The following is a 25,625-nucleotide window of genomic DNA, read 5'->3' on the forward strand; positions in this document are numbered from 1 at the left end:
CAATAAAAAAAAGCTTCGCGGCTTCCGTACAATCACAGTCCAGGAAGAGCTGCTATCTTTTGATCTTAGAAACCAACGCCAAACCCTCGACACACAAGGGAGACGTCACCGTGTGAGAAAAGCAGTAAGTGTTATTTTGATTCTGTAATCCGTTTCATATTCCGCTTTGCAGGTTGTGCCTTTTGTGAGTTAGATCTTTATTTAGCTGTGTATCATCCTCGTGGGCATCACTCATCATGAGCCACTGCGAGGACATGTTTACTAAGTGACTATATGATGTGTATACATAAATAGAACATGAATGCCCTAAAAATAGAAACACGTTTACATTAGTTTTTTTTTTTCGCTTGAGCTGTTTATGAAATTAACTGATTTGTTGTTAAACTATGGCTGTTCTCTTAACACCAAGAGAACTGTCAGCCCAGATCTGCTATAAAATGCAGATACATTCTGTTTTATGAGAAATCACAGCTATGCAATTGTTTGGCTTTATTTATTTATTTATTTAGTTATTCATGTGCCTATTAGAATTGCTAAAAAAAATCAGTTTAATCACATGGGCGTATGCATGAACAAAGCAAGTGCAGTCCAGTAGGTGTCTCTCATGTGACCTCATTCATCATCACCTTTACCGAAAATTTCTAACTACTGTAATTTCTTCTTGAACTAACAGTTTCGGAAGAACCTTTGTTTTTGTTTTTTTAAACTCCAGATATAACATATAATGCATATATATTGACTCAAATAGATGTTGGTTTTGGTCTAGGGCTAGTTTCCATAAACAAACAACTATCCAGCGTTTGTTTTGTGTGTTCCAGGTTGTCATGGATAGGACCACTGTGATGCTGCTGGTTTCTGTGGACTGACACCATTAAAGTAATACTACACTGATTCATGTACTGTAAGCTTCATCCATCCATCCACTTCCTTCGTATGCAAGTTTTAATATCAACAAATCTTCTGTTGCACCATATTTAATTGGCTCTAGACTACAGTCTGGTAATTAAAGGTACAGGGTCGATTATGAGAAAAATAACCCAAAGCACAAAAATAAAACAATGCAAATATTACAAAACATGACAACATAAAAGTCTATAAATCTCTAGTTTTTCTAAAAAGACACTTTCCATCTGCGACAACAGTGGTTAAAGTTGCACCGTGAGGTATCTTATTTCAAGTCAACTTTATTTATATAGCGCTTTATACAATACAGATTGTTAAAAGCAGTTTTACAGGGATAAACAGGAAAATAATGTTTTAATGATGCAAACAGAGTTCAGTTCTGCTGTAAAGAAGTTTGAAAAGAAAACAGTGTCTTTGTTCAGCTGAGGTCAGCTCAGTGTTCGTCCAGTTCCGTTTCGTTTGTTGAAGAATGAGAGTTAATGGGTTTTTGCTTATGTCACATTATTATGGTGGGGGGTCATGGGATTATGTTGGAATGGGAATATTAGTCACCTGTTCACTGATTCAAGGTAGAATGTATTCTTTGTTTACCACAGAACCTCACAACATCAAGAAATATCAGTCTGTGCAATAAGGAAAAGCAATCAAAAGTACATTTTGCCTCACCAGTATTTTATGTTTGTGTCACAAATGCATAGAGTCCCTGTCTCAGTCTCCCTGCAGCCTTTAGCAAGGACAGAGTAGCCACTATACCGTTCAATAACTGTAAATATAATCAAATATGAAATTAGTTATTTTCAACTATAAAGCAGCTCTGTGTGAGGGTCAGTACAGTCAAATCAATAAAATTGCTGAATATTACCTGTCCCCAACTAAGCAAGCCAGAGGTGACAGTGGCAAGGAACTCCATCGGAGACAGAATGAAGAATAAAACCTTGGGAGAAACCAGGCTTAGTCGGGGAGCCAGTTGTTCTTTGGCCAAATGAACCAACATGGTGTGGTTATGATTCCAGGCTGCGTCAAAGATCAGATTGTAGATTGATCTCATTCAGAATGTTTCATCCATTTTCTTCTGCTTAAAAAATTGGTGAGGAGCACGAGTCTGTCTTGCCCCTGAGCCCACTGAGTTTAACAGACCCGTGCTGTGTGTTTGGGGGGGGGGGGGGGGGGGGGGGGGTGTAATTGAGAATGAACGGGGAAGAGTCACGTAAGAGGAGGCAGTTCCTCCATTGTGCTGTGATTTGGCTGTTCACAGTCACACGATAGATTCCACCTCTTGTTTTCGTGCACATTTCGCGAATCAGACTGAAATGACCTGAAAATACATTCTGTGAGGGTTTTTTAGCAGACATATAATATGTATTATATATATATTATAATATGTTAGTGCCATGGTTTTGTCTCAAGATTCACAGCATTAATGTTTTTTTTTCTAAGGCATGTTTATAAACGCTACTTAAATGCCCTAATTGAACTAAATCTTAATCCTGGCTTAATCTAAGCACTGTCTGCGAAACCGGGCCATTATTTTGGAACAAATGTAAAAATGCTTAAAAGACACTAATTGATGAGAATATACTTGTTTTTAATAAAAAGAACATTAATCACATTGTTAATGTAAAAAATCCAAAATAGACTCTTTTTTTGGGGGGCAGGGGAGTGATAGTTTAAGTAATGTTATTTATTTAACCTGTACAATGTGTTAACTCTTCATTTCAGAGCACCACTGCACAACGTATACCACTCTTGTCATACTAATATGCAATCCATGAGTAATTCTGGGACACTGCAGTATAATCATCTATAGTTATGTGCAGGGTTTTTCCTGCATAGACAATTGCGTCAAATTTCGTGGCGCCTCCGCCTCTCGACAAAACTCGGACAGACAGTCACGTGCTCATATACACTTTTTCCACCGTGACAGTTCTGTCGCGATTCCCGCTTGTGTCCATTCTCTTACCGTGTAGTTTGCCCATAGTGCTGCACGGATCATAATCCGCGGGTCGAGTAATAAAAACATTCCATTCAATCGAGGGTGGATGACAGCTAAATGAGTGTAATAAAGACACGGAACTCCCATCATGCTACCTAATGTACGGACGGTAAAAAAGTTGCGCTGTTGAGTCTCGTGCAGTTATTTATAACATTAATTATAGTTAAGAAACCTACACACGACCAGAGTGCTGTTTTCCTGAATGCCATCACGATTGAACCGAGATATTAATTTCATAACAGTTCAATAAACAAATAGTTAAAATTAAGTTACTTACATTTTTAGACTGTTTTTGTTCTGTTTTAGCAACGAAAATAGTTCCAAACAACAGAACCATATCGCGTCTCACAGCAACACTCATCCATGATTCATTACTGAATCATTCAGCGTTTTGAACTAATCGCTTGAGTCAAAGATTCAATTGCCCATTATTAAACCGCCTCATTCTGAATCAATCAGCCGTTTGAACGAATCGTTTACATTAATGACTCAATGACTCGCTCATTAAGACGGCCGCCTGCCGCCTCCTACTGGCGGTTATGTTTCAAAGTATCATTCTTTTCAACATTCCTTGTATATTCAAAAAATATTCAATATAATCTCATTTAATACAGTTATAATTTTTCAATGTAAATTATTTAATTTTATTGGTAACAGCCTAGTGTCTTATTATTTTAATTGAATGTATTGATAAAATGTAAGAATTTTAAATGAAATTTAGAGCATACATTAAATAAAATTAGGGGGAAAATGCCCTTTATAAAGGTACAAAAAATTGTTCTGATAAGAGTGTTTTCAAAAATGAAACATTGACAATAAGTTTAAAGGGAGTAAAGCCTCTGTTTAGGCTATAAAGAAAATGTAATTTTGCCAAAAGAAGAACTTTTAATTTTAATAAATGTTAATTGTGTGATATGTTACCATATTATCATGCTTAATTGAATAATTGTAATGTGATTATCAGAGTCAGATATCTAAATCAAAGAATATGGTTGGTTGGCGGTTGGATTATTATTTATTTTTAACAACAGATTCGAGTGACTCAAAGTGCACCAGATTAATGAATTTATCTTTAAAATTTACAAATTTTTCTCCCGGGTGGGGGTTAGGGGTTAGGCTTGCCCCCGGACCCCCCTAGTGTTGCAATTTTACCGCCTCATTTTGAGCCGGGAAAAACCCTGGTTATGTGTATATCCCTCCATTTAAAAAATCAGCAGTAAATTCATTCAACATATTGATGTAGGATCTGGAATGGATTATATTTTCAAACTATGCCACTGACAAATGATCAGAAAGTGTCCCACTATAATACTTTCATTTTTACTTCTTCCAACAGAGGTTGGTGGAATATGTTGGTTTGATTTTATGAAAATATATCTATATCATATACAATGTGGCCCAAAAGTTTAAGAACATTTGTGAAAGTGCTTCTATTTAATTATTTATTTTTATTATTAATGATATTATGAAGATAGTAATACGAAGAGTACAGTATATGATACTTTTCAGAATGTCATGTATTTGGTATGTCTCTCGAGCTGCATAAACTCCACAGGTTTGTGAGAAACCTGATGATCATGTTCTCCAGCATGTTTGGAATTGAAATGATCCAAAGAGCAACGGAAGCAAGAACATATGACCATCTGTACAAAGCGCCACACGACTTAGCGTCATAACCTCTATTTGTAATGACCGTTTAATTATTTTTAATACTTTTTAATTTACTTCTAGTAATAAATTAGATTTAGATTTTCAAATATTGAAAATCTAAATGCTTGCTCCATTTGAATTCAATTGATGTGCTTGTGAAGACGTTCTTGTACAAGCTGGTTCATTTTTCATATCCTATTTTGGCCATGGACAAATCAATATGTTCCATATTAAATGGTACTTTTGGCCACAATTGATCCAAACTCTGTTTTCTGTTTACGATCAGGAGCTGCTTCAGTTATCCTGGCACATACGCTATCCGGAAGGATGAAGCTGCGACTGCATTTTGTGGTGGACCCCATGGGCTGGTTCTGCATAAGCATGGTGCTGTTTGTCTGGCTCTATAACAGCTACATCATTCCCAAACTGGTGCTGTTGCCACACTATGCGGAGGGACATATACCTACTACGCTTGTGGTCTGTAAGTGCTCTTACCCTGTTCTATTGATAACAGCCCCTATTAAGTGTTGTAATCAGTAATTCAAGTTTCACTGAAATCTCTGGTTTCTGAAAAAAAAATCTGGTTTGTGCAGGTCATAAGGAAAAGCTACAAATGAGTCAGTTAAAACCTGAATTCCTCTTAGATTAGAGAAGAGCAATTGAGATAATGAGGTCACGTTCACCATGAGAGTGAGTAGCAGGACAGGTTTATGCATAACACGTGTTTTTTTTTTTTTCACCACTGAGAACTAATAACAAACCTGACACTCTGTGAACATATCTCGATTTTTTAAGGAAATATTAAACTGCAAAAGAACTAGGTTAAACATTTAAGCAAACTCTAGACCAGGGCTGGTCAACACTGGCCCTCAGAATCTGATCAAAATTTACATATCTGTTGCTTTCTAGTAATCCTGAACATCTTGATTAGCTTGTTCAGGGTTGGAGCTAAACATTGAAGGAAAGTGGATCTCGAGGGTCGGAGTTGCCCACCCCTGCACTAGACTTTAAGCATGATAAATATCTATGGACACTTCAACGGTCGTAATATGACATCACACTCTGCAGCTTCGTTTTACATAACATTATTCAATGTATGATGCATCCAAAATTTTAAAATATGCAATCTACTGCAACGTACAAAGTGTTCTTTTAAATCAGGTCACGTAGTGACAAATTGGTCTTCTGTTGGTCACACCTTTTCACGTGATGCAAATTTACATGTCAGAGTTCACTAAACTTGAACTTTGGAACTCACTGAAATTGAGGTTTCATTTCCTGTCCTCTGCATTTTGCATGCTTAGAAATGGAAGTCAATGAATGGAAAAAGTGTAGTGTTCAAAAGTTTGGGATCGGTAAAATCCCCAAGGATGCACCAAGGAAGCATTTATGTAATCAAAAAATACAGTGAAACAGTAAAATAACAGTTTTTATTATATTTTATAATGGCATTTTTTCCTGTTTATGGCAAGGCTTAATTTCCAGCAGCTGTTACTCCAGTCTTCACTCTTCTAATATGCTGGTTGTGTTCTCGAGAAACATTTCTTATTATTATCAATGTTAAAAGTGTTTGTGCTGCCTAATATTTCTGTGGATTTTTTTTTTTTTTCAGGATTCTTTAAATTCTTTTGTAACAAAACCAAAATTAGATCGCTTCATCCTTAGGTGCACTATCAAAAAAAAAACACATTTGTCTGTACATTTAAGTGGTTTGTGTGAATTAATTGGAGAAGTTTTAAGTTTTCATTCATGTTAAAATAGCAATGCAATAAAAATCTCACTACGTTTCTGCTTGACATAATTTATTTCATAAATGTGAAATTTCTCTCTTTCTATTTCTCCAGGTTACTATCTAGCATCACTGCTGTGTGTCTCAGCATTATTTAGGGCTTCCACCGCCGACCCCGGAAAACTTGCTCAGGACCCCAAAATTCCACTCGGAGGTATGAAATGAATAATGCTCACCTACAAATTCTGTTTTGTTTTTCTCTAACACAGCATAGCTATATTTGTATTCTAGTACATAGTTTTGTTTCGCACATGTTGAAGGATTTATTAATAAGTGGCCTTAAAACTCTTCGCCTTGGAGTTCAGAATGCATTAATCAAATATTAATATATAAAACATTGCTCTCTCTTCCATTCTTCATGAAGTTCCACTGACTAACCAGATGAGGGCAGTATACCTCAGTGTTCAGTGACTAACATTCTGAAAATGGGCTCTTTGAGACACAGTAATGATTTGGTACACTTTAGAATTTTTTTAATTATCTTTTATTTTTGGCATTTAGGGATCTGTTGGTTTCTGTAGACACTGAGATATTAGGTGATACAGTATATGTTGAGTATGAAAGTGTATGAAATACCTTCCATAAAATATTGATGAGAATTAATTTTGCTCCTATAAATAGGTGTTGTGTTTCAGTACATTAGTGAAATCGAACGTTTGTTACGTTGCTACGCTTGATGATATATACTAGTAAATGGAATTGTTTAGCTGCAAGTGCACTTTACTTTACAGAACACACCCTTTAATAATGTTCATCTGGATTGAAAATGTATTGTGATGTAATGATCAATAATTGGTTCTAAATTATATCAATTATATAATCATGTTATGAATTAAATTATAATTGGCTGATTACGCTGTGATATACATGACGCTACAAAACTAAATGTTATTTTTAAAGTAAACTAACACATGATGGACATTTTTCTCAGTTACACCTAGAAGTAAATATCCACTTTATTTCTGAACGAGCCTGCTGCATTTTAAATTATGGGTGGCACTCTGATTCCGAGAACTTCCACTCAAAAAGACAATCATTTCAGGTAATAAGGCTGCACTACAAATAATCTGCATCAGTCAGCTTGACTGAATTACGTTGTACATTTTCTGAAATGCTCTATTTTTATCCATCAGGAAAAGAATATAATGCTTGATTATAATGTGACAATTATATCACAAAAATGTCTGTGACAAAAGATTTTAGTCCACTAGTTGTGTTCTGTTCCTCTTGATTATTTTCTTTTTTCTTTATGTTCTGCTGTATTAATATGAAAAAGATGACAGACAATTTGACAGATCTGCGCTCCTGTTTTTTGTCCCCAAATCTCCTTTCTCGCATCTCTTTCCCGTTTTTTCAAATGGTGCTTTAAAACATTGTTTTTTCTCCTTTTCTCCTTAAATAGTAATCCGTATTTCTAAAACTTGGAAATGCAACATGAATCTGTCAAAATGGGGGGGGGGGAGCAGGGGATTTTTTGGTGCAACATACACACCCATAACATTGCTGCTAAAATACTCGCCTGAGCTTTTGAGGTTATTCATGTCAAGTCACCTTGATTTATATAGCGCTTTTAACAATATGGACTGTTTCAAAGCAATTTTACAGTGATAATAGGGGATTAAAGTAACAGAGATTGTTTTGGGTTTACAGCAGCTCTAGAATAAAGTAAGTTATGTCCAGCTGAAGTTAGTTTTGATTGATTCACTTCCGTCGCAAAGATCATTAGTTATTAACTTAGCAACGTTGCAAACACAACACCGTTCTAACAGAAAACCTTTAATGCGATCCGGCTGCTCATTTGCATAAAACAATGCCTGGTGGCTCTGAGAATTTTTTTATCACTTCTGCGTAGCCATGTGAATTGGAATTATCCCGACAACGTTTTATCAGTACAGAGGTAAAGGGAAGGAGGCCTTCACAAGGGGAGAGACTAGTTGACACTTCAGGACTGCGTTGTAGTCGTTTCCAGGCGCAGGTCCTTCATCAGATCCGGATACGGCCTGGATCCGGCGGACTGCGGTAAACCTCGGGATAAACAGAGAGACTGATATTAGCGTAGACGCCATCCTTCTTATGATGTACAAAGTACTTCAAGATTTATGGGAAGTGTTCCCGGTTCCGGCTGATCTAAACTATGCAACCTAACCTTGAATTATAGAAATATACTATGTTATGTGTACGTTAAGCCAAAGAGATGTGTTTTTAGTCTAGCTTTGAACTGACAGACTGTGTCTGCTTCCCGGACAATGTTAGGAAGATTGTTCCAAAGTTTTGGTGCTTAATAGGAAAAGTATCTACCGCCAGCAGTCAACCACCCAGTAGAGCTTTACAATAATCTAGCCTTGATGTCATGAACGCATGAACCAATTGTTCTGCATTTTTCATTGAGAGTATATGACGTAATTTAGATACATTTTTAAGGTGAAAAAATGAAGTTTTACAGATACTAGACACGTGACTTTCAAATGAAAGATTGGTATCAAAGAACACACCCAGGTTCCTAACCGACGACGAAGACTTGACAGAGCAGCCATCAAGTGTTAGACAGTATTCTAGGTTATTACGTGAGGAAGTTTTTTTCCCCAATAATTAGAATCTCTGTTTTTTCAGAATTAAGTAGTAGGAAATTACTAGTCATCCAATTTTTTTTATATCAGCTATGCATAGGGCTGGGTACCGAGTTCGGTACTTTTTAGGTACCGACCGAATTGCCTCGATACTACCGAGTACCGAAGGATGTCTTGTTTTTCGGTACCAAGTTTCGGTACCTAAGTGGTCAATCTCGTCAACGTCAGTGAAACAATAAACATGCAGCATGATTGGCTGTCGCGGAAAAACACTAGTTTACGCGGCTGCCCAGAGACGTGGCTCGTCGCACGTGAGGCTGTAGTGTATGTGTGTGTGTGTGTGTGTGTAAGCGTCCAACCCTGATTGATAGAAGTGTAGAATATGTAGAAATGATCAAAAGTCTACCTATGTACCCGACTCGATGCCATAAGCGTATTAAGCACACAATGCAATATTTTCGACAAGATAATTGCTGCCAAGACCGGCAACACGGTAAATCTTATAAGGCACTTAAAAAGCGCACAGAATACACTCGAGAGTAGAAAGTTTATCAGCCTTCGACTACAAGAACTGGAGCGCGTCACATATAAACCAAAACTCAGCATATAGGATACTTGCCTCACAGACATGAGAAATAGTTCTATATATGTTCAAAATATGTCTACTTTTAAACGAAACAATTCGAAATAAATAGTTTGATTACCTAATCCATATAGGCGCGCGCGCATTCACTACTGCAGGGATGACGAGTCAGCATCGCAAATTCGCAATAATCATCTTTGCAGCCAACACGTTAGAAAACACTTGTTCATTAATAAACAATTAAAATATCTCCTTGCTATCGTTTCCCGACACATCCATAATCATTAGGCTACTTTTGCCAGTGCTTTGCGCAAGCTTCATGTGTCCTGAGCGCGAGGCATATATCCCGCACCCCAGTAGCCTATATTTAATTCAATTCACATTTATTTGTATAGCATTTTTCACAATACATATCGTTTCAAAAGAAGGTGTACAGAAAATGCATGTGTCTAAATTACAATTTAGAGTGATCTGTTATCAGGGGTGACTGTGTGTAATGCATTTCAATTAATTTTCTTTCATTTTCATTGTTAAACAATGCATTAAGTTAAGGCAGAAACAATGAGTTCATTGAAGTAAAGAATACATGTTGTTAAATGAGTAGGAAACATAGAAAACTTTAGCACTGGTGCTTTTTTACAGACTCAAAATATGAGTGTAAAAAATAAAAGTTTTTTTTTTAGGCAATGTTATATGGATAAAATTGGTATCAAAAAAAGTATCGTCCACGAACCGGTATAGAAGTCAAGGTATCGGTATTGAAAATTTTGTTGCGATACCCAGCCCTAGCTATGCATTCCGTTAATTTGGTGAATTGGTAAATTTCTTCAGGGCGTGAAGAAATATAGAGCTGAGTATCATCAGCATGACAGTGAAAACTAATGCCATGCTTCCTAATGATATCTCCTAAGGGTAGCATGTACAGAGTGAACAGCAGCGGTCCTTGTACTGAGCCTTGTGGTACGCCATACTGAACTTCTGATCGATAAGACATCTCTTCATTTACTGCTACAAACTGATAACGGTCAGATAAGTATGATTTAAACCATGCTAGTGCAATTAGACTAATGCCAACATAATTTTCCAGTCTATTTAAAAGAATGTTGTGGTCGATAGTGTCAAATGCATCACTAAGATCGAGTAGCACTAATTGAGAGATACAGCCACGATCGCATTATAAGATTATAACCTTTGTGACTCTAATGAGAGCTGTCTCAGTACTATGATATGGTCTAAATCCTGATTGAAAATTTTCACTGATACCATTTCTTTCTAAAAAGGAACATAGTTGTGAGGATATTGCCTTTTCTAGTATCTTTGACACAAAAGATAGATTCGAGAAAGGCCTGTAATTGACTAATTCTGTAGGATCAAGTTGTGTTTTTTTAATAAGTGGTTTAATCATAGCCAGCTTGAAAGTTTTTGGTACGTATCCTTATGACAAAGATGAAGTAATGATATTAAGAAGAGCATCCATGGTTTCATGGTTTGCTGGTAGTAATTTGTTAATACATTTACATTTTAAAGTTTCCTTTTGATGTTCAGTGGTTTGGGAATAAGGAGAATGTCACCTCATTGTACCCAGTTTTTGCTGATTATTATTATTGCATTAATAGAGCAAACCTTTAAACAAGTTTATTGGCAGTTGCTGATTGTTTGCGCAAATTATGGGAGTAACCTCCATTAAACTGTAAAGCGTCATGGAGCGTAGGAAAAAGGTGTAGAGAATAAATATTTATATATGAGGTGTGTAGGTTTACATGAAGTATGCTAACACGAACCTCTGTTCTGCGTTTTTTTTACACGGGTGATTCCCCAGAGTACGTTTATGCGACAACGATATGCTTAAAACTGAGAAGTTTTTCCTTTGAGTTTTCCTCATACAGACAACACCATTGTCAAAACATTCCCCATTCACACGGATCCACGAAAACGACTAAAAACGCTGTATTCTGCTGCCAGGCCATTAGATGGTGATGAAACGCTGTAGATTGAACACGTAATACGCATGTACATGACGTCTTCAGAGATTCTGGTTTTTGTTGTTTACATGTAGACCGTTTTCAAAAACTTGCATTTTGAAACCTGTTTTCAGGCACCAAAAACTCTGTTATCGTGTAAATGAAAGGCCAAAACGCAAAAAATGTTTTACGCCTTTAGTTGAAAACGGTGTCTTGTGAACAGCCCCTTGGTATTGACTTTGCTTTTAAGAGATTGCGAGACCTGAGGGATTTGAAATGTTGTATAAGAATTGGTGTTTTTATTACTGAACAGATGAGTAAGATATGTAATTGAACAGATACATTGCCACATTTAACTCTAACGGAGTTCATTGTAAAGCATTATCTCTTGCGAAGAGCCAAAAGCACAACCAAAACAATGTTCTTCTGCAAAGTGCATGTATTTTCTTCTTTTTTTTTTTATTATTATTTTTTTTTATAACCGCTAGAGGGCCTTTTATTATTACCTTTAATTTTTTTTAGCAGTTTTGCTTTTACACTCAAATTCACCTATTAAGTGCAACACTATCACATGGATGAGTCATTTTTCCCCCAGATCTTTTTCATTTGTCCTGCTCTAACCTTTACCAGTCACCACAGGCTGTTAGATTTTCATAAAGGATTTGTTAGTGGCAGTTTGCCGAAAGATTAATTAGACTCAGCTAGGACTCTGATACTATGAACAGCTTGTCGCTAAGCTAGTTATCACTGAAAGGCCGGTTTTAGCAAGTCATGCCTTAGATTACCTGATATCCGCTTGGCTTAATGATGTTAAAGACAACCTTCAGAAGAGTTGTCTGACTTGTCTTGGGGGCATTTGGAGTTGTATTTGTCAGAAAAAAAATGTAATGAGCAATTTTAGCAACATTCTATTTTGCTTGGTATTGATACAATATGTAGATGTGCTGCAAATGTGGCCACTCTTTCTTCATATCAATATTCTGTCCCTTTGGTTATTTTATGCTGGGAAACGAACCGGACTGATATTTACAGTGGAGGAAATAAGTATTCAACACGTCAACATTTTTTATTAAACCCCTTTCCAATGCAGTAATTCACATGGTATTACCTCAAGAAATCCAAGTAGATCAAGTAAACATTACAATCCATAAAACAAGTTATATTTAATAAAGTGGAATGAAAGAGGAAAAAAGTATTCAACACCATTGAGGGAACATTTACAAGACAACGATATGCTTAAAATGGAGACATTTTTCCTTTTAGCTTTCTGCGTTCAGACGACACCATTGTTTAAATGATCCCCATTCACACGGATCCGCTAAAAAGATTTAGAATGCCTTATTCTGCTGACAGGCCATTAGATGGCGATGAAAACCTATAGACTGAACATGTAATACGCATGTGCATGACATCATCAGTTTCAGAGATTCACGGTTTTGTTGTTTACACGGAGACCAGTTTCAAAAACTTGCACTTTGAAACCCGTTATCAAAAGTTTGCATTTTCAGGCACCCAAAATGCCGTTGTCGTGTGAATGAACGGCCGAAACGCATAAAAAGTTTTACGTTTTAAGTTAAAAGTTAAAAAGTAGTTAAAAATAATTGAATACTTATTCTGACAGATACATTCAATGTTATTAGCCAACTAGTGAAATCTGTTAACTTAACAGTCATTTATGTAAATGTGTGACTCCAATTTTTTTGCATGCCACATATCTTATTTCTGTAAACACATTTTTGTCCCCACATTAAAGATTTTGGGGCATTTGCCCCTGTTACTTTCTGACCATTCCTTTCATGACATCACAGTGATTTTGGAAAATATTAATTTATTATGGTTTTAAAGTGTATAGTCACAAATTACATCATAGGAATTTTGGAACATTATTCTGGATATTTATTGGATCATCTATTGTGATCTTAATGATTGTATAGTCCAAAATCCAAAGTATTTAGTTTTTAGTAGATTAGATTTCATAATGTATATCCCCTTTGAGGCATAATAAGAGTAGAATACATAGACCCCAATGAAAACATAATATTGGAATAGGCTCCACTAAGTCCAAAATAATTTCAGAACGTCATGTCCTCTGAGGACATCATGTCTTAATGAAATACGTTTGGTATTAAAAGTTTAAAACAATAAATATAATTTTTTTGTTGTAAAGTTAAGCGTCCTGCTCTTGTACATCTTCTCTCTTGCCTGTTTCTTCATTTTCTTTCCCCCCTTTTTTATTATTCAGTTAAGTTGAGAAAATAAAAATTCTCTCTGAATACCACTAGATGGCAATTGAATACCTTTTTTGTGTGTTTTTTTGTTTTGTTTTTGCTGAAGTTACAATTACATTTTGCTTTGTACGGGTTTCAACACTGAAAAGTGGATGATTTAGTGGTTTTGTTTGCCTTGTCATTTCAGAGAGAGACGACTGGGAACTGTGCAATAAATGCAACATGATGAGACCAAAGAGGTCACACCACTGCAGCCGCTGCGGCCACTGTGTCCGTCGCATGGACCACCACTGTCCCTGGTAAAACTTTTACAAGAAATACAAATAATAAAGTCAATACACTTCTACCAGCTTTTGTTTGAGACTCGGGAGTCTTTTAAAAAAGTTCAGTATCTATATCTTATCCATGTATTTTGTACATAAATTGTCCAATAAATTAGTTTCAACTGTTTAACTGACAAAAAAAAGGAAAAAAAAGAAGGTAATATTATACGGGTACTCTAAGGCTTGTTATGTCTATGTGAGATGTGCTGAGATCTTTACGATGGTTTAGGATCCAAACTGAATCTGGCATGTTGACCTAAGGTCACAGTATAACCTTAAAGGACCCTGTACCCCAGACAGCTTTACATTCCTGGTGGGTTTTGTATGGAGGAAGTTTAATGAAGTCTCTGTAGAGGGGTAAAACAGAGGGAGAGGCGATATCGAGTGACCAGAGAAGCCTGTGTTAAGTCCAGCTCTACAGTACAGCTGAAGAAGGCTGCTGTCTGTCTGGACTCAGCAAATCGTGACTCCCTGTCATCGCCTGTAATGGCCGAGGGAAGCGGAGGAAAAAAAAACGAGGCCATATCGTTTTCCGTCTTCGTTTGACTAACAGTTCAACCTTGCCTGCTCTCCTCTCTCTCTTTTGGCCTTCTCTGCCCGCTTTCTCAACTCTCTTCTCTTGTGTTCCTTGTGCTTCTTCATGTGCTTTGACTTGTCTTAAAATGCAAGAGAATAGCATTAATGTCAGACAGAGACCGCAACCTAAAACGCATTGATGGCTGTACGATTTCTTTTGTAATTCTGCATTTACATATTTATGTCAAATCAATATTTTTCTAACTTAAATCACTTTTATTTAATTAGTCTTTACTAATTTTTCATTAATAGGTTATTAGGGTGGATTTTTGCTAAAGGCACACCTTATGGAAAACCCACTTTTTACTAATAGTATATGATTTGAAAATGTATTGAAAATTGACCATGCAACACATTTTGTGCAGATACTTTAGCTAAAATAATGTTAAAGTTAATGCTTGTTCAAAACAATCACTTTAGCAAAGTTTGTACCCTATTATTTTCTGATAAATAAAGTTAATATACTTTTATTTAATAAATACAGTCATTAAAATATGGTCATTTAAAATATCCAGAAAAATGTGATTAAATAAAAAATAATTCTGAAAGACTTTTACACTGCTTTAAAAGAGATCACCAAATGATTTAATATGGTTTTACAGTAGTAACTAAATATTTTATTTCATGATATGATGTTTAATTTTTTTTTTTAAATTTGATGGTTTAAAAATGAAGGTGGACATCCAACTTAAATTATATTGACCATTTTTATCTAACACTTTCTAGTCAGCCAGTTTTTTATTATCTCATCAATTATTCAATTCAATTCACATTTATTTGTATAGCGTTTTCACAGTACATATTATTTCAAAGCAGCTTTACAGAAATGCATGGTTTTACATTACAATTAAGAGTAATCTGTTATAAGATGACTGTGTCAAATTAATGTCCATATAGACTTTATATTGTTGCGTGCGATTGTTTTTTCCAAGTGCATAGTGAAGCACGGATGTTTAGAAAAGTAATGCGGTTATGGATTTTTATGCCTATTAGTGTCATGACGTGTGATTCAAACTGAATTAAAAGCAATGTCGTTAGCAAGCTGACTCACTAGGATTTGAAATAGGGGTTGTTTATTTTAGTTTAGGTATTAAATAAATATTAATACATATAACATATTAATTTGCACTTCTTAATAATAAAAATAATTTATTAAAAAATGTTCTCTCTCTCTCTCTCTCTCTCTCTCTCTCTGTCTCTCTCTCTCTCTCTCTCTCTGTCTCTCTCTCTCTCTCTCTCTCTCTCTCTCTCTCTCTCTCTCTCTCTCTCTCTCTCTCTCTCTCTCTCTCTCTCTCTCTCTGTGTGTGTGTGTGTGCAGGATTAATAACTGTGTTGGGGAGGATAACCACTGGCTCTTTTTGCAGCTGTGTTTTTACACTCAGGTTTTGAGTCTTTACACTCTGGTGCTGGACTTTTGCCAGTACTACTACTTCCAGCCCCTGTCCTCGGTGGACCGGGTAAGACCATCTTACATTTACACTCCTACATTAATTCTGTCCCGAGTGCTAAATCATTTAAATCATTGCATAACTATTTTAAAGCTCAATTGTAAGTCATGTGGTTGGACCTTATAATTTCCCTCCAATTCAGTGTGCACATTGTTTTAGGCAAACACAGTACAGTAAATATGAGCCGTAAGCAATATGGGGTAAGGTACACAAAAAATATTAATTAATTACTAGTAGCTACTAATTACATATTCAACAGTGTAGTTAATTACTGTACTAATCACTCTCTCTAAAAAGTATTGCAGTACTTATAATTACTTTCTAAATCCCATTGCAACCTTGACCATTTGAATGACATTCTACTCTTTTAATTCTTTCAAATAAAACTGCATAAATACTTTTTGAACTGACCAAAGTATTTAAAGGAAGACGGTTACATTAAAAACATACATTTTAACATTAGATGTTAAATTCACTATTGTTTTAGAATATAGAATTGTTCTATAGTCTATACAGTATTTTTGCAATTATATCAGAAGTAACTGTAATTCAATTACAGAAAAATAAATCTTTTTTTTTTCAACGGAAAAGTCATTAAATTACAGTTATTAATTAGTTAGTTAGTAATGCATTATACCCAACACTGGCCATAATATGGTAAAACACCACACAAATTCCATTAACACGCAATACATTTTTTACTTTGCAAACGAGAACAATGACAGTGATGGTAATAGCATACTTTTTGTAAATCTTGATTTTTGGCAACAACAACAAAAAAAATATATATATATATAATATATATTGTCAAAAATCGTTTGACTGATTAAATAATGAATCGAATTTAAATCTGTTTGATAGTTTTTCCACTTCATTTTTTCGATTGGATATGGATAGTTAAGTCAAGTACATTGCATTGTGGAATACAGCACATTGTGCGTTACATTTTGTCAAACGCATATTGTTATGAAGAACTATTAAATGTACTATGCTATTTTTCATTTAGCTGTCTTTATTATTCTGTGGTTTAGTAGAATCTTTTCTGTGTAGGCAGGTGATTTAGCACTGGATTTGCACCTCTTAACTGAGATTAGGGACCTGCAGGTGGCATCAGCATTACTGTTAAGTACTGAATAAGCTTTGAATGAGAGAAACTGAATTTAACACCAGTTGTATTTGCATGCGATGATCGTTTGTACTGGTCTTGCCATATCACTCCACCCAAAACACACCTGCAAACAGCAATTTCCCAAAGTTTAAGCCTTTATGGTTTTATTGCATATTTTATTGCTGCTTTAAAATAATGTTATTTGCCCTGTAATATTTTTACACTGACTGATTAAAAAAAAAATCCTGATAAGAAATTCTTGATGATTGCATAGTTGTTCCACAGAAAACAGTATCTTAAAAAACTAAAAAAAACCAACCCTGTGACCCTGTCCCCTTTGCACCGATTAATCGCATCCAAAATAAAAGTTTGTGTTTACATAATATATGTGTGTACTGTGTATAATTATTTTGTATTTGCATGTAAGAAACATTTGCATCTATTTACTGTATATATATTTCTACATAATTTATATCTTATATTAATATAAATATTTGATATATAAATAACACATTTTTATTAACTATATACATGCATGTGTGTATTTTATATATACAAAATAATTATACACAGTACACATACATATATTATGTAAACAAACATTTATTTTGGATGCAATTAATTATTTAGTCTAATGGTCTGGTCTTGTATTTTAAAGTTATGGTCTGATGATTGGTGGCTTTAGGGGTTGTGGGTGATTAATAAAATTTCACAATTTTGAGAATCAAAATGAAATTAGTTGAAATTAAATAAAATTATACATTTGTTTTAGAACATAGTGGTCTTTGATAAATTTTAGATCGGAAATGTTGCAATTTTAAAAACTATTGGCATGTGAGGTTGTGGGACTTGTTTTGTCCCATGTCTCAAAGAGTCAGGAATATAGTGGTGTATTTTTCTGTCAGAGCATTTAAATTCACAGGAGAATCATTCCAACTTGAATGCAGCTGAACAGCTGAGCCATCATGGCAATGGTAGACCGCCTGTAAATAAAAGCCCATAATGCTCAATATCCTGTTTTCGTTTATTCTGTGGAGCATTGTGTGTGAGTAAACAGACGCAGCTGAGAAGCGAGAGATGCTGTATGGACACAGAAACGGCTGTATGGAAGAGATAGTGACGTTATCTTTCCCATAAGAAGCAAATTATTGTGGATTTTGTATATTTGTGTGTTTGCTGTAATAGTCACAGATAAGCCTTCAGCGAAAGAAAACAAGCAGTGTCGCATCACTTTCCATAACAGCCTGTAGTGCAAAAATGTGTAGCATAAAAATTTGACATGGGAATAGTCTCATTTGTCCATGAGAATTTATAGCATGTGTGTAAAATATTTGTCTCTCTCAGGCGGAGTTTGCAGTACGTCATGAGTTGGCTCTTCTACGTGGGTCCTGTTTCATGGGGCTGATTATGTTTGGTGGAATGAGCAGCCTTTTCTACACACAAGTCAAAGGAATCCTCGCAGTAAGTACATTAATTAGTTTAACTGTGCAGGTTTAAATGGGTCATATGATGGTTCTAAAAAGAACATTATTTTGTCTATTTGGTTTATTGTAATGCGTTCACGTGGTTTTAGGTTTAAAAAGTCATTATTTTACACAAACTGTACATTATTGTTGCTCCTCTATGCCCCGCCTTTCTGAAACAGTCGATTTTCACAAAGCTCATCGTTCCGAAAAGCGCTGTGTGTTCTGATTGGCCAGCATTCCAGTGCATTGTGATTTGCCCAAAAACCTTAAGCGTGTGACGGAAATGTCACGCCCTTTACCATATTTGGAACATCAGCTCCCAAAGCAATAATGACAGGTGATCATGTCTGTACTTCCTTATCAATTCGAGCCCGAATCATTCTGAACCGGAAAATGCAGATGACCAAACTGATCAATCAACTTTGCCAGTGCGACTGGACCAGATCGTATCAGATTGGTAAGGTTTTATTTCATTGGTGACATAATTACTGATTATAATGACTTGTACTGTCTTTTTACACGTTGCGCCATGCCACATGTGTGAGAACACTATGTAAACCTAAAACTATGTCTGCATTTGTGATCGTAGAAACGACAAGCAAGCGCTACTCTATACAGCTCAAAACTCGCGTTTGAATGGTCAGTTGCAAATTCTTAAAATATGAAAACATACTTACAGACTGTGTCTGTGAGTCAAAAGCGCCAGAATGTACATGCAAAGATGGAATCGCCCCACTTTTTAGAATCAGCCTTAGTGCACAGCAGGCCTTGTACTATCACAGGTTCTGGAAACAGTCCTCCGAAAAATGCGCAGCACACATTTGAAAATTTTAGTTGTACTGTTCTGGAACAGATTTGTAAATAAAGCATAAGCACTGTTTGTGTCCTCTTTAGAAAGGCCAAACAAATTAGTTTGACTTCCGCAACAAAAAACACAGCGTCTCCACGACATGGCAGTGCTGGTGGCAACAATAATACAGAGAGAATAAAAGTTACGCCTCCTTTGCGTATACATTTGGGTGGTGTAATGAAACTCTTCCCCCACATACTGATGTAGATTTGTGGGGGAGTGTTTGAACAAAGCGTTTTACGAAGGTGTGGCTGAACCTTAACTTTTATAAAGAATATCTCTTTAGGTTTGACACTTTTAGCTTTGTAACTCTGCAGATCTTGTACATGCACAAACAGCTATAAGCACTAAAGAAAAAGAAAGACAAGAAAAAATTTTCATATGACCCCTTTAACTGACTTGGTCATACAGATCACTTGTGCTTCCAAGGCAGTACTGTGCACCATGATTTTCTACTCCACTCGAACCACTTGCACTCTATTCATGCTTTTTGTAGATAATTTCAGTCTCAGGTTTTCCGTCTTTTTTAAAAAAGTTGAACAAAATTTAAATTTGATACATTGATAGTTTTCTAGTGGTGGAATTTTTGATTCACCTTAGTGACTCGAATCATTTGATTCCATTCACCAAAAAGAGTAGTTCAGATTCGTTCACGGATTCAATCAGTTATGTTACATATTTACGCCCGTAGGTGGCAACAAATGAGCGTCTTTTATATGTCATGAGTCATTGCAACAAGCCTCATTCATCTTTGTTAAAATTTGCGTGTCTACAAATCAACTATACTAGGCGTTTGCAACACAAACAGCAACCACGCAGATTTTTCCTCTATTGTGTGAACTGCTGTGCAGGACTTTTATCAAGCTATACAAACAAGACAATAGTAGTTTAAAATGCATTTCAGTAATGTTTTTGTAATTCAAATTGAATGTCAGTGTCATCAGTCACCTGTGTAATTCACCATTCTGATCTCAAATGTTATGGGCGCATGCTGTAGTCAAGACAAAGACATAGCTTCACAGAATCAGGTACAAATTAAAACATGACTTCTCATTAAACTATATTTCTTTAAGGAGGGAAAATGCCAAGACAACACCTATACTGTTGATACTTGTCATACATACACAAAATGAAAATTTCAGATGTTTTTTCATATATTTATGATTAGGTGCTGTGCATATTGTCTGTACGAAAGGCCCACAAACAATGATAGTAGTTTGGACACAGGTGCGTAGTAGCTCTTTCTCTGGGACTTTTATTTTGATGGAACTCTGTGCATTCAACCAGAGTGTTTCACAGGACGAATGATTTGCCCTCTCTTGTTCCATTTCAAATTGCTTTATTTGCATAACCAAAATTTTTGGAACAAAAAATACATTTGTATTGCCAAAGCATTTGCAGTATTGCAAAAGTCGATCAGTGGCAAAACGTAGCTAATGCGAACGTGATGACTGATTCAGTGAAGCCGTCTTTTTTTTTAGCCTTGGAAGTACTCGTATTTCCTTCAAGAAATGCTTACAGGAATCTAGTTACAGGATGTGTGCTGGTCCTCTGAAAATGTTGTTATATATGTTACACTCTCATGTCATGTGCATACAATATTGCTGCTTTAATGAAGGTGCATGTTCCGTCACACATAATACGACATTTAAAGAATAAATAAACTATTGTAGTGTTTAGTTAGTCTGTGTCACTTAAGTAGTAAAATTACCTTTTTATTGAATTATTTGCAATGCTCTTAAAGGGTTTGTTTATCTCAAAATAAAAACTAATAAGACATTTGTTCATTTTCAATATTTTTAACTTCATTGAAATTTAGGCTAGAAAAACAAACACAGACCTTCCAGTGATGAGGTAGTGACATACTGTGAATTAACTAATGCCATTAACCATACCACTGAAGGTGTTTAACTTATATTTAGCTACACAGCTAGGCTATACCAACAAAAAAAGTCAAACAAAAGTTGGGGATTTTAAATAAAAATATCCTTGGTTTAATTGGAAAGACAAGAGGCTAGTTAACAAGGGCCTGTTTACACCTGATCACTTCATGCATTTTCTCTGATACCCTCCGAAACACTCGAGACAGATTTAAATCCGATCACTCAAACTATCTCAAATGCATCTGGGGCCAGATTCACAGAACATATTTAAGAATTAAATTATTCTTAACTGCTATTTTTTGGGGGCGATTCAGCATGTAGAATCGGTGTCGGGCTGTCGGTGAGAGAGAGAACTCTGATTGGCTGTTGAGTCAGTGCATGAGAATAAAAGCAAAACGGCGAGCAAAGAAGTCAAAATGGTACATATAGTTGTTCTAATTTCACGTCATATTACCTGAGTGTTCCTGGGTGAATATTCCACTCCGCTCATGTTAATATTAAAAATAAAGAAAGTGAGCAGCAGGATTGATATTCAAAATGATAGCAAGCGCTGCTTTGTTCACGGTTTGTGTATCTGCAGCGTCGGTTTCCCTTTTTGAATGACAAATATAGACACAAATATTTGTAGAAATAGACAGTTGTCTCATTTACACGCAGGCACAGACCGCGCGTGATAATTGACACTTGGCTATAGTTCTCTAGGTGCGTTCAATTGCAGCTTTTTGTGTTGGCTTTCCCAGTCGGCTTTCATCATCACTAGTTCGGTCTGGTGTGTCCCTACTCTTAAGCTTAAGACACACTCATCTTCATTTAAAGTAGTGAGACTAAATTATCTTACCATACATGCTGATACAGCTTTCTCTCCTATTGCGGTCTTTGATCTTGGTTTATTTGATGATAAATAAAATGCGGCTCATATCGGTTGCTTTCGCTGACGTGAACTCTTCGCTGACGTGAACTGTTTTGCTGAGACTTTATGGTCAAGTGTAAATGGAAGACATTTAACAAAACAGACAATTATCCAATCAGTAAAAATGCATGAAGTGACCAGGTGTAAACATGCCTTAAGATAAAACGCATCATGGATTCACATAATAATGACAAGTAATGACATGGGATATGAACGTTTTATAATACAATTATTATTAGTCCACTTTAAACATTGTACTAACTATAAGTAACTGCATGTCACAAGCAACTACAAGTCAACTAACTCTCATTAGAGTATTAGTAGACTGTTAGATTAGGGTCAGTACAATAAGTTGACATGTACTTGTCTAAAGTGGACTATCGAAATAAAGTGTTACTCAATTATATTCCATACATGATATATTATCAAAATAAAATATCAGCTATCCAATATTTTCTTACAAAGGTTCAGTTAAATCCAGAGGTGTGGGAGACACATTTTGAATATCATCAACCTCTCGCCAAAATACAATACGCTTTTATATGATTTTTCAAGATAAATACATATGGCGTATAATTTGAAAGCATAACAACTGAATAGTAAACCAGTCAAAACAGCATTTTTAAAGGAACACCCCACCGGCTTTTGAAATAGGGGTTATTCACCGTCTCCCCTACATTTAGATAGTTGGGCAAACGCATTTTTGTCTCAGTGCATGCATTGTCTTTGTCTGGCAGGGCCGCCGCTAGCTTTGCTTAGCATAATGAATGGAATCCTTTGTTGCCGGATAGCATGTCATGAGTAAAAGTTATCAAAAAAAATTATTTCTTGTGGTCTGCATAATCACAAGAAGTACAAATAGCAATTCAGATTAAGACTAGGTAATTTCCTAGGCAGATATTGACTTGGGACTATATGGGGGGGGAAGCACAGGCGTAGCACTGCTAGTTAGGCGCAAAGATATCACGCATGTTAGGTAGCTGTGACACAACTGCGGGCACGCTCATCTTGATCTGACACGTTGAGCCTGGTCATCGATGGCAGTACCTTGTCCTACTTGCCACAGTACAGACACACTATTTCAGTCGGCATAGGTTGACATATTCCCCCACATTCACACCACCAGTTCGTGTTGGCTCTCATCCTCACGTCCTCAGGCTGTTGAGCGATCGCAACCTCCTCCTCCTGTTGTTCAATTTCCAAAGCACGCAGCTCCTCTTCTGAAAACTCTGGTTTGTAGATTCATGGTTCGGGATCTTGACTGTCTGAGAAGTCACCCTCTTCGTCTCTCACAAAATCCGCCATGTTCATCGGCATTCCCTATGTCTACTGTAGGAAAAATAGCCAGCTAATATTCACGCCGGTATTTTGACGGAAGTTGGGGGATTTCAGGTGCTATATACCCCAATATAGACCCAAGTCAATATCTGCCTAGGAAATAGCCTAGTCTTAATCTGCATTGCTATTTGTACTTGTTGTGAATACGCAGGCCACAAGAAGTAATTAGTTTTTTCACTTTTACTCACGACATGCTATCTGGCAACTAAGGATTCGATTCATTATGCTAAGCTAAGCTAGCGGCGACACGGCCAGACTAAGACAATGCATGCACTGAGAAAAAAATGTGTTTGCCCAACTATCTAAATGTAGGGGATACGGTGAATAACCCCTATTTCAAAAAACGGTGGCGTGTTCCTTTAAATTTTAGCCATGTAGAGCCCCTTTCACACAGTGCGTTGATCCCGGGAAATTGCCAGAGTGCCTTCTATGTGAACGCAAACACGTCCTGGGATTGATGCCGGGATCGATGCCAGGATGGGGATCTAGTAACATTGCCGGGATCAGTTCCGGAATGCGCCCTGTGTGAACAAAAGCCAGGATCAACGCCGTAAGGGGTGTGTCGTAGTGATGACGCACGCGCCATTGCATGGACCTTTCTACAACCTATGCTACAGCATATGGGGAACGAGCCACTCAGCAAACCCAGTGGCGGTACTGGGAAGTATGGACTCGTCTTCGTGTAGAAAAGAAGATTTATCAGCAGAACTGACATCTGCCAGGTTTTATCGCATCCTGACGTCACGTCTTACGAAAATTACTGGCAGTGTAAATTAACTAAAATCAAACGATCCCAGGACAAATCTCCGGACACATTATCCGTGTATTTTCCAGAATGTCTGTGTGAAAGGGGCTTATGATTAAAATAGTCTGAGCTGCTTGGGGTGCTTTATTGGTCATTTTTTTTTGTCTGTAAAAAAAGATAATATAGATAATACCAATTATGAAGTCCAACTTGTCCAAAATTATATTTTTCTTACAATATCAGAAAAATTATCTGACCCCCCCCCAAAACGGATATTTCTGTCCCTTTGGGAGGTACTGGGTCTTCATTGGGGGGTATAGTACCCCCCAGTGCCCCCTGTAATTCGAACTATGAGTCCAAGGTTAGGAATAAGCTAAAAGTTACTTAAATGTAAAATGTTTTCTCCATTTAACAACATTAACTTAACAATAGTGAAAAACGACTTCCCTTTTTGGTTACGTCTTCCCTCAGGTATACAGGTCCTTTTCAAAAAATTAGCATATTGTGATAAAGTTCATTATTTTCCATAATGTAATGATAAAAATTTAACTTTCATATATTTTAGATTCATTGCACACCAACTGAAATATTTCAGGTCTTTTATTGTTTTAATACTGATGATTTTGGCATACAGCTCATGAAAACCCAAAATTCCTATCTCAAAAAATTAGCATATCATGAAAAGGGTCTCTAAACGAGCTATTAACCTAATCATCTGAATCAACTAATTAACTCTAAACACCTGCAAAAGATTCCTGAGGCTTTTAAAAACTCCCAGCCTGTTTCATTACTCAAAACCGCAATCATAGGTAAGACTGCCGACCTGACTGCTGTCCAGAAGGCCATCATTGACACCCTCAAGCAAGAGGGTAAGACACAGAAAGAAATTTCTGCACAAATAGGCTGTTCCCAGAGTGCTGTATCAAGGCACCTCAATGGGAAGGAAAAAGTGTGTCAAAAAACGCTGCACAACGAGAAGAGGTGACCGGACCCTGAGGAAGATTGTGGAGAAGGACCGATTCCAGACCTTGGGGGACCTGCGGAAGCAGTGGACTGAGTCTGGAGTAGAAACATCCAGAGCCACCGTGCACAGGCGTGTGCAGGAAATGGGCTACAGGTGCCGCATTCCCCAGGTCAAGCCACTTTTGAACCAGAAACAGCGGCAGAAGCGCCTGACCTGGGCTACAGAGAAGCAGCACTGGACTGTTGCTCAGTGGGCCAAAGTACTTTTTTCGGATGAAAGCAAATTTTGCATGTCATTCGGAAATCGAGGTGGCAGAGTCTGGAGGAAGACTGGGGAGAAG

The 25,625-nt window shown here is 36.5% G+C and overlaps 1 protein-coding gene across 6 annotated transcripts in view; it reads left to right on the plus strand.

The window, feature by feature from the left end:
* Positions 1-25,625, plus strand: part of zdhhc21 (zDHHC palmitoyltransferase 21) — a 34,022-nt gene continuing 8,397 nt past the window's right edge. For 2 of the 6 annotated variants that reach the window (XR_013203704.1, XM_077229625.1), the window contains exons 1-7: positions 1-124; positions 819-896; positions 4,833-5,027; positions 6,391-6,489; positions 13,862-13,973; positions 15,892-16,030; positions 18,474-18,590. Coding sequence is in view for 3 of the 6 variants with exons in the window: in XM_077229625.1 (XP_077085740.1) it covers positions 4,874-5,027; positions 6,391-6,489; positions 13,862-13,973; positions 15,892-16,030; positions 18,474-18,590 (621 nt within the window). In the remaining 3 variants the exon portion in view is untranslated. Of the gene's footprint in view, positions 125-818; positions 902-4,324; positions 4,582-4,832; positions 5,028-6,390; positions 6,490-13,861; positions 13,974-15,891; positions 16,031-18,473; positions 18,591-25,625 lie in introns of those variants that run through there. The other 4 variants (XR_013203705.1, XM_077229628.1, XM_077229626.1 and 1 more) reach the window with 3 other exon arrangements.

This window comes from Siphateles boraxobius, unplaced genomic scaffold, assembly GCF_051911475.1.
Source record: "Siphateles boraxobius isolate OS27281-9 unplaced genomic scaffold, OSU_SipBor_1 130, whole genome shotgun sequence".
Lineage (NCBI taxonomy): Eukaryota > Metazoa > Chordata > Actinopteri > Cypriniformes > Leuciscidae > Siphateles > Siphateles boraxobius.